The sequence below is a fragment of the Falco rusticolus genome, chromosome 3, assembly GCF_015220075.1.
Source record: "Falco rusticolus isolate bFalRus1 chromosome 3, bFalRus1.pri, whole genome shotgun sequence".
Lineage (NCBI taxonomy): Eukaryota > Metazoa > Chordata > Aves > Falconiformes > Falconidae > Falco > Falco rusticolus.
The window spans coordinates 36,113,186-36,123,541 of record NC_051189.1 but is presented as its reverse complement, the minus strand read 5'-3'; the positions used below and the strand labels follow the sequence as shown (position 1 = coordinate 36,123,541).

At 46.2% G+C, this 10,356-nt stretch overlaps 1 protein-coding gene across 1 annotated transcript in view; it reads left to right on the top strand.

Annotated features, from left to right (window-relative positions):
* The first annotated feature begins 504 nt into the window (after positions 1-504).
* The window catches only part of ZBTB10 (zinc finger and BTB domain containing 10), a 32,266-nt gene continuing 22,414 nt past the window's right edge, over positions 505-10,356 (top strand). Inside the window, exons 1-2 of the mRNA XM_037380755.1 lie at positions 505-1,791; positions 8,689-9,586. Of these exons, the coding sequence (XP_037236652.1) occupies positions 853-1,791; positions 8,689-9,586 (1,837 nt within the window). The 5' untranslated portion in view covers positions 505-852. The remainder of the gene's footprint in view (positions 1,792-8,688; positions 9,587-10,356) is intronic.

The window sequence follows — 10,356 nt, the reverse complement described above, 5'->3', positions numbered from 1 at the left end:
CCGCCGGTCCCCTCGCCCTTCCCCTTCGTCGCCCGGGGGTGCGGGGCGCAGGCGGGCCCGGCGGAGTCGCCCTTCGCCATCCGCCCGGCACCCCCCACCTCCGCCCGCCCCCGCGCACGCTGCCGCGCCTCGAGCCGTCGCCCCGCGGAGGGAGGGGACGGGACCCGCCCCGCCGGCACGTGCGGGCAGCCCGCGCGCCTGCGCCGCGGCTATAACGGTACCGCCGCACCCGGTCGCGCCGCGCAGCCCGCCGGCCGCGCAGCCCCGGGAGGCTCGGCCGCGCCGCCACCCCCACCCCGCCGCTCGCCCCTCGGGACCCGCGGCCGGCCTGCCGCGCCTGCGCGCCGGAGCGGGGGGGGGGGGGGGGGGCCGCGGCCCCTCGGGGGGGAGGGAGGAGGGGGGTCGCCCGCCGCGGGGCGGGCGGGGCGGGGCGCGCGCGGCGCGGCGGGGCGGGCGGGCGGCGCGAGGGGCGCGTGACGCGCCCCAGCTGTCGCGCCCGCCCCGCCGGCCCCCCGCCTGCCCGCCCCCCGCTCGCGCTCCCCCTCCCCTGCGGTGGCTCTCCCGGTGCATTGTGGGAGCAGTCCGTTGTTCATTTGCCATTCGACCTGATCCGGGGCCTGTTGGGACGGAAGCGCCGCCGAGCGGGATCCATTGTGGGGAGCCTGCGGCGGTGATCTAGGCCGGAGCCGGGGGGCGAGCCGCCGGACTCCGTTTCTCTCGGCCGCCACCCCCGCCCTTCCCGCACGGCAGCCGGCGCCTCCTTCCCCCTTCCCGCGGGCAGAGCCCTCGGCCGGGCGGGGAGCGGCGGGCCAGGGGCGCGAGGAGGCGGCGGGCGGGGGGCGCGCGCGCGCCATGTTCGCGGAGATGAACCGGCGGACGCTGGCGTTCCGGGGCGGCGGCCTGGTCACCGCGGCGGCGGCGGCCGGCGGCGGGGCCGGCGGCGCGGCCGAGGCCTGGGACCGGCAGGACCCCGAGCCGCTGAACGGGCGCGGGGCGGACGAGGAAGTGGAGCTGGAGGGGCTGGAGGCCGAGGAGCTGGAGGGCGCCGCCGACGAGAAGGACCTGCTGCTGCCGCAGGACGCGGTCTCGCCCCCCGCCGCCGGCCCCATGTTCGCCGAGAGAAACCGCCGGACGCTGGCCTTTCGGGGCGGCGGGGGGCTCCTGGCCGCCCCCTCCGCCGCGAACAATGGCTGCGAAGCCCCGGCCTGGCCGCGGAAACACTTCAATGGGCGGGGGGCGGACGAGGAGATGGAGTTGGAGGGCGCGGAGGGCCTGGAGCCGGAGGGCCTGCTGGAGGGGAAGGAGCTGGTCCAGGACGGGGGATCCCTGAGTGACAGCAGCGACGACGAGGAGGACGGCGAAGGGGGCAGCCTGGGCGACGGCAGCGGCGCCGAGGGCGGCAGCTGCAGCAGCAGCAGGCGGTCTGGGGGCGACGGAGGGGACGAGGCGGAGGGCAGCAGCGTGGGCGCGGGGGAGGGGGAGAGCATCAAGCATTTCCCGCTAGCCAGGCCCAAGTCGCTGCTGCAGAAGCTGCACATCTCCTTCCAGGGCTCCTGGCTCAAGGAGTTCCCATGGCTCTACTACTGCCAGGAGACCGGCCTCATGTCCTGCGCCTGGTGCACCGCTGCCGCGGCCGCCGCCGCCCCTCCCGAGCTGATCATGGCCGGCGGGGCCCTGCCTGGGGGGCACGACGAGCTCTGCAAGGGCACCCGCAACTACAAGCGGGCCCTGCTCCTGCGGCACCACCTCTCCGCCGAGCATCGCCTAAACGAGCCCGTCAGCGCCGAGCAGGTAGGGGACGCGGCGGTCGGGCCGGGTGGCGGAGGAGGGGCGGGGGAGGGGGGACGTACCCGGCCGGGTCCCGCGGGGAGGCCGGCCTTCCCTCTCGCGTAGGTGGCTTTTTCTTTTTTTTGTTGGGGTTTTTTTTGTGTTTTCTTTTTGTTTTAACCTGATACCCCCGTGTGTGAACTTCTTTAAATGGCTTCCTGTGCTGTTTATTGTTGCCCGGCGGCCCGGGCACGCCGTGCTGCTCTCGCACGCCGTCTCCGCAGCGGGAGGCGAGTCCGCTCCGCTTTCCCGTTCGGGGCGACTGTCCCGCTGGGTTTGGGCAAGCACAGCGCTGCCCTGGTGCAGCTCGGCAGCGGTTGCACCAGCTATTGTTTGTGGCTGTAACGTCACCTGTTCGGTGGTAGCGGGTGCCGTTTTCATTAGTTCATCTGTTTATCTCGCGAAGATACACCGGCAATGTGGGAAAAAGTTGCGTACGCGTACCAGTGTTGCAGCAGTGATTTAAAAACACTCGTTACAACTTCCTCCTGCGGTACCGGGGAAGGGAGGGTAGTGTCCGGCTGCGTGTGAAGCGGGTACTTGCCAGCGTGAAATTAGAATTGCTCTGCCGTTCTTAACGGCGTGGTCCCAGGGCACTAGTCGGTTAACTGTGTAGTCAAGACCTTCTCGTTTAAATCTTTTTTCCCCCCCGATTGTGTTGCTTTAGATTGAGTTACTGAGCAAGAAGTCTGCAGTGTCGCTTGGTGTGCGAGATAAACATGTGGTTTCCTGAAAGCCATGTTAATATGCCAGCTCTCCTCTAATGTTTTAGGACTAGCGAAACTCATCATGTTCCCCGCTGAACTTAAAATTACTGTGTTTCTTGGCAGCTATTGCGAATAAGGCAGGGCTAACTCTAGAACGTAGGTGGATACAAAGCTCCTAAAGAATATTCGTGTTGAATCACCAGCCTTCTGTAGCCTTTCCTCCTAAGGATATGTGCGCTGCAAAAAGTTCACGCAGGTCGTCTAGCTGGCGTTAAACTTGCCAGCGGGCACAAGCTAATGAATGTGCTTCAGGTTAGGCTGGTACTTGAACTGCTAGGTTGAACTTGAGCTGTTAGCCAAAACGAATTCCTGATGGCTCTGTTTTTCGCTATTCAGAGTTCGGTTTTTATTAAACGCTCACCTTGGTTGGATAAATGTGTCGAGTACAAATTGCTGCGCAGTAGTTAAATTGAGCTTATTGCTTGAAGGCTTTAAGGAGCTCAGGGTACCTTGGACAAGAGCTGTGTTTCTAATATGTGATTCTAATGTTTGGGGAGGATGTCAAGATGACAGATAAAATGTTAGGTGAATGTAGATTTTATTAGAGCGCGTTGAAAAATCTTGTGGTGCATGAATATCAGTTATCCAAAAATACTATTTTTGCATTTACACATGCGATGCTCACCTTCAAGATAAATAATACTACCTTTTCAGTAAATGTATTTCTAAGGCAGGTATTGTTACAGGCATTTCATGGCAGTAGGTCATCTTATCGGTTTCCTCCAATCTGGGGTTTGCTATTCACTCGGCAGTATTTTAGCCAAACTTGCTTGAAATACGTGTTTCTAATTTTGAAACTTTAATTCCCTATTTCTTTTAACTCTTTCTATTTTTGAAAATGTTTTTCTTGTTTAATGTTATTGCAGTGTATTCCTTGCCACCTTGTTGCCTAGTTTCTAACTTTTGAGTTGTGAATGATTACCCCGTAAAGGTATGTCCTGTCACTGTAGCCTCCAGTGTCACTAGGTGTTGCTAATTCATGCCACACTCAGAAGTTTCTCTCACCCCCATCAAGCTGTGTGTAAATAAAACATATTCCAAGCAGTTTTTCCTGTTAAACTGACTAGCTTTTTCTTTCTGTCTTCCTACACCCAGTCTGTCATAAGACCACTAAATACTTCTTTAAATTCTAGGCTACTGTGACATGCAAGCCAATACTCTCTCCCCCCTTCCACCACCCCGAATGTTTATTTTGAGATTAACCTTTTATTGTCCTATTGCTTTTATACCACTGATAGTTTTAAGAAAAAATATTTGTAAGTAACTAATTATAAATGAAACAGTAGGATAGATGAGATGCATCAGTGGTTCTTTTGTACTGTATTAAAGGTAAGGTTTGGTCAAAGTAAGCTTCTGTGAAGTAACTTTACAGATTGATGTTTTCAAGTGGAAAACAGTGCTGGATGCATCCCTGGGCAATTACATTTCAATTTAAAACTTCTCACAAGGGAAGGAATTGCAATTTTTCAAACATCTGTGTAGGTTTTTTTGTGGTGCATTTTTGGGTTATACTTGCTTTATTGAAAAATCTGATTAAGACCCTTTGTTTTCTTTCTGCTTTTGTGTTTAATTTCCATACACTTTTAACACTTTCAATAACACTTGAATTTCTCTTGATACATATGTTTAAATTAATCCCAAAACAATAATCCCATTTTTTCCTTAATGTACCAGATACTTGGAACAGAAGTAGGTAATTTGTACCCTGACCATATTTCCAACGTACATAATGAGGCCGCAAAGCCATTTGGATTTAATGAAACTTGGGAGAGATCTTTCAGCCTTTGTCTTAGAGACAACACACATGTTTTCTTGACTTGACAAGCTTCAACTGCAGGGCATGTTTAGCAGCTGCTAATAAACATATGGCATAGTGCCACTGTTCAAGTGCAAAAAGGAAATTGTAGGTGTTAAGACAGTAAAGCAGTGGAAATTTCTATAGGTCTGTTGGATATTACACTCATGAGGAAATGAGTGATGATTTCAGTTTATTTTTGGGATACATTTAATTTGGAATGCCAAAATACATCACAAGTGGTTGCAGCTGCTGTAATTCAAGGGTATTGAGCTGTCAGTCAGTGCTGCTTTCTAAGATGAAAATCTTGACTTTTTTTCTGTTCTTGTTTTTAAAATAATGTCTCCATAGTAAAGCTTAAGGAAAATTATAATCGGCTTGAAACTACCTTTGTGGGTTCTTCTTTTTAATGAATGGGCTATTGTGTTGCAAAAAAATCTTAAGAAATAGACACTTACTGGGAAATCACAGCAAAAGATTTTCATTCTGTGATTAATTTAGATCTGTAAGATGCAGATTTATTGGCTGCTGGGGGTTTTACCCCTTAAAGCAGCTTCTTAAAACATTTTCTCTCTGGACATAATTTGAGGCTGAGCTTTGGAAATACTGCCAGAAAAGCTTTCTCTAGTCTAACAGGCATGTTGGTTTAAAGCAGAAGCTCTGCAAAAGGAGGAAGGCCTTTGATGTGTTATTTTTTCCATGTGAACGGTATTTGTTTGCTTTGTGACCAGTGATGAATAGAAGTTCTTCAGATGTAAGAGTTGCATTATAGTGTCCTAAGTTAATTTCTTGAATTACTCTGCGCAGAGCAAAAAAAAAAGAGGAGGAAGTCAGGCTTTCAGGGTAAGGATCATAATTTACCATATTTTTATGTAGTGTTTTTACCAGAGCTTGAACTACTTGATTGGATGTTAGGCACTTAACTGAACAGTTTAAAATCATCGAGTTTTCTGTGAGCAGTGATACAGCATGTAAAACAGCAGCAGAGCATCATATGTGCAGTTGATAGAACCGTATTTTGAAATAACTTTCCTCTGCAGCTGCACATGCTTAAGAAGCTCCTGATAGTTCACTTCTGTTAGAGGATCCATTTTTCAGGCTGAGATTAATTTGGGGGCATAGGGAACTGATGTAGAGTAAGGTGTGGTAGTGGGGAAGGGATTACAAAAATGTGGCATAACTACTTTTCATATACATACAGTTGAGATGGAATCTATGGTTAGATTGGGGGTTTTATGTGGTGTTTTTTCTTTCTTCACCACTGCCTCCCTCCCCACCCCCCATTGCTCCCAGGAGACAGTATGCTGATGGCACAGGAGGAGAAAGAAAAGCAAGTTTCTGTAGCAGTTTTTGATCATCTGTTTTTGCTCCTTTTAGCTTTTAGGCAAGTTTAATTAGTGAGTTATATATACGAAATAATAATTTCTCTTTGGGTGTATTCAGATGACTCTTAATTCATTGAAACTGAGCACAGTATTTGTTTCCTTGAGCAGTCTCTGTTCTGTTAGACTGCTTCTTAATCTCACCTACAGCGAGAAGCTTTTCAGACTTACAATGCTGTAGATTCCACAGGTAAAACTGAAGTAGTCCTGATTTTGATTCTAGAATTCCTGTCAGTTTTTATTAAAGGATAAGGTGGTTTGGTGTTAGATCACTTAGGTGATGGGCATGTTTGGTCTGTATTCTGAAAATATATTGACTTCTAAGCAAGTGTTATTAGTGTTTGGTTCTCATCTGAAAAACAGTACCCTTATGATGTGCCGTGAGTGCAGCATAAGTAACAAAAGCTTGAAAATAAAGGGGCTTTTTTGTTTTCTGTAACTATTTTCTGCATTTACTTTTGATTGAATGGTACTGTACTTCTCCTGTACAAAGGGGAGATGTTTAAAACTCTCCAAGGGATATTATTTTTTTCTCACAGTAAATGTTAATGCTACTTGTCACGTTTGGTGTACATAGGCTTGAAGACTGTTCAGATGTTGGGGCTTTCATTTCATTTGAGATGTGGCATTCTCATACCAGCAGTTAAACAGTTCTTTTCCAGTATTACAGTTTTTAAAATGCTTATGCACCCATTTCTGTAAAGCTGTAATACTGATCTCTTCCCCCGTACACACCCGTGTAGCTTGGACAGTTGTTACATAATGTCTCTTATTTTCACTCAGCCTTCTGATCTTCTCATAATGAAGACTTCAGCCTTGTGTTTCTGTAGCACATTTGTGATATGCAGCTCCTTTCCAAACCACTGCAGAATTAAAAAAAATAATAGTAATTGTAGTGCTTAATGTGTTTTCAGAGAATGAAATGGTCAGCTATCATACCTAACATTTACTGTGTGAGGTGCAAGTCACTGATGATTGACTTTAACTTGAGTGACAACACTTTAGGGTATGATAGTTTTTGTCTTGATCTCATCCAAGGTGTGTTGAAACTACACAGTGCTTCTCCATTAGCTGTCACACGTTTGGGACATACTTCCTGTTTCAGAGGTCTGATATGGAAGAGTAATTGGGTATGTTGGAGCATATGCAGAAAAAATTAAGCCAAAGTTGGACAAAGATCTCTTGCTTGTTGTCACATAAGGGTAGAGATTTAGGAGCAACTTGAATGTGACAAACTGGAATGCCTGCAGAAGATGCTGAAACAGTAGTTTCTGTTTTGGTTCTGCTGGGTAGTATTTGCTGCTTATAGATGTAAATACTATTTTAGAGGATGTAGTTACAACCTCAGTTGTCATCCCAGTGATCCACACTGGGATTTTAACTTGAGGTGTGAGTACTGATTTAATGCACCAATTCCTGTGTGGTAGAAAGTGACCTTTTATATATATATATGTATATATGGCTGGTTTCTGCCGTAGTCCCAAATTAAGCGTAGTACTTTTCTGCAATATATATTTTAGTGCCAGTAGAGATTATGGGCTCATGACAGCATTAACATTACCTGTTAATGCTGATTTTTACCTGTAATGTTGAGGCAGTCAAGCTTTTAATGATACCTCAATCCCCCAAATCTATGAGGAGTTTTAGGAAACAAGAGGAGAAAATAATGGTATCATTTATGAAATCTGATCTCTCTTCCTAAACCATATTGGAGCCAGCCAGTTTTGAACTGTTCTTATTTGCTTGGGAAAGAAGAGAGAGTTTTAGAGATCCAGTATGGAAAAGACTCTCTCATTGTTGCTGCTCTTGATGGCAGTACATATTAATTGATACAAGTATGGTCTCAAATACATCAGCCTGTGGTGTTTTCTGCTTTGTCCTAGCTGCTGCTTTGTTGGAACTCTGAATCATCATTGTCTGAACATCAGTTACAAGTTTTCTAAATGCTGTCATATCTAGTTCAGATCTCCTGTTACTTAGCAGCCTCACTGTCTGAACTAATCTTTAATAACAACTAATTTCTTGGTGTTGGATTGTCTGATACTACTTTTAGCAAAATTTTGAAGCCACGTTTGAGATCATGTCTTGAAAATGTCATAGAGACACAAGTACACATTGTCTGTGTAATAAGTATGTACCAGTTAAAGGTGTTGCTACTGGAAAGTTTCAGTGGAGCTTGATTGAAGAAAGTCTTGGTTAAATAATGTAACGGAAGCTGAAGTTCTGTTTAGTTGCCTGCAACATTCTGTCAATTTGTCAGGCAGTACTGCTATTTAATCCTAAACCTGCCACTAACAGAAAATAAAGACTAAATGATTAATTTGTAGAACTGTGTAAGGAATATGTCTACTATTATAACTACTACAGTAACATGTTTTCTTTAAGACATACATGGCAGGGGGGCTGGAAGTAAATGATCTCTAAGGTGCCTTTCAACCTAAAGCACTCTGTGGTTGGGAGAGCATGAGAAAATGTTGAATCAGTTATCAGAGTTCTACTTGCCCGTTTAAGTGGCGGTTTTTAGGGAAGAATGGGAGGTTGGATATGTGAGAACCATGTATTTAAATCTTTGGAAAGAGACTCCTTTAATGTATGTGGCTTAAGACAAACAAGTACTTCACACTCAAATCTTTCCTTGCTTTTGGCTGAAATTTCATTTCCTTTGCCCTCAAGGCCATTCTGCTAGTGTTGGTTCAAATTTGGAGGTGGAGGGTGCAGAATGAGATCGTGATTGTTAGTTTTCAGAAGTGTTTTTTTAATTACATATTCCTGCCTCTATGACCAAGAATGTTAATTTCATTCATATGATTTTTTTATTTGTGTTCTCAGTTTATTTTCATATCCCTATTATAGTGTTGGACTAAGGAAAGCATTCATTAAACGCTAATTATGGTTGTGGGGTTTTTTTTAATTGCAGGAATCGGAGTTACCATCAGAACTGAATAATGAAGGATACTGTGATTTTAACAGCAGGCCAAATGAGAACTCTTACTGCTATCAGCTCCTGCAAGAGCTCAATGAGCAGAGGAAGAAAGGCATTCTTTGTGATGTTAATATTGTGGTGAGCGGGAGGGTCTTCAGAGCTCACAAGAACATCCTGGTTGCAGGCAGCCGCTTCTTTAAGACTCTCTATTGCTTTACAAACAAAGAAAGCCGTAACCAAACCACTGTTACCTATTTAGATGTTGTTGCTGTTCAAGGTTTTTCTGTCATCTTGGACTTCTTATATTCTGGTAACCTCGTGCTTACGAGCCAAAATGCCATTGAAGTCATGTCAGTGGCCAGCTACCTTCAGATGACGGAGGTTGTCCAGTCCTGCCGCAACTTCATTAAAGATGCCTTAAACATTAGTATAAAATCAGAAGCTCCAGAGACCGTTGTCGTGGATTACAACAGAAGATCTGTTAGTAGGGATGGTTTGTCTCCAAGGGATCAGAAAGTTGCCAGCTTCTGGGCAACACGGAACCTTACCAACTTGGCAAGTAGCATAAAAACTGAGAATGATGGTTACTCTATTGATGAGGGCCAAATGGAAAGCTACCAAATGAATGACTGCAGCTGGGTCCAGGACAGCTCACCTGAAATGGCTGAAAATGAATCTCAAGGTGAGGGAAAAGTTTTCGTATGGAATGACATGGGCGCACAGGGTCAATCAGTTCAAGAGCCTGGAAAAGCAAGAAGGAAAAACCAAACTACAAAGAGATTTATTTATAATATACCACCTAATACTGAAGAGAACTCAGAAGATTGCTCAGTGTTGCAACCATCAGTCCCGTATCCGGAAGAAGATTTGTCATTTATTAAAGAAGAAGCAGGTAAATATTGCTTAATGTCAATCATGTCATGTGAAAACTGAATTAATGAATAAAGTACATGACAATGTAACTTTTATAAAATACGTTGGATAGGATCTTTTAGTAAATTCAGCACACCAATCAGGTTACTAAATCAGTAATCTGATTGTCCACCTTGGGACACAGCAGTGTATCTTTGGCTAGAGAATGGAATGACAGTGCTGTGCTGTGCAGTGTGTAACATGCTGTTCGCATTTGATGCTTGAGTTGGGGATCCTTACCAGCAGGTAGAAACTAGAATTTTTGTTTACATTTAATCTGTAGCTGCTATTAGGCATAAAATCAAGGAGTGATAACTGGTGGTTAAGGACGTTAGCTGGTTGCATAGAGCAAAAAGACCTTTAACTTCCTTCCTTACACTAGCAAAAGACTTTTCTGGTAATCTCCCTTACCTGAGTGTCACCCAGAAAGAGAATTCAACTTTATGCTGCTGTTTATTGTAGGGGTATCTGGGAGGCTACGTAATGGAGTAATTGTGACTAGTATAATAGAAACACTTAAAGCAGATTTGTGAAACAGATTGGAAAGAGATGCCACGATGACATGTAGTGGAGGGAGTATCTTTTTATTGGACTGTTCTTTAAACAAATCCTGAGAGTGACTGAAATAATAGGATTTTTTTCCTTAAGGTTCTGTGGTTAATGTAAATGCTAGAATAAGATTAAACATCTGTTTGCTAAACAAATATGGTCACACAAAGAATTATAAGCAGACTGTTCACAGTGTAATTG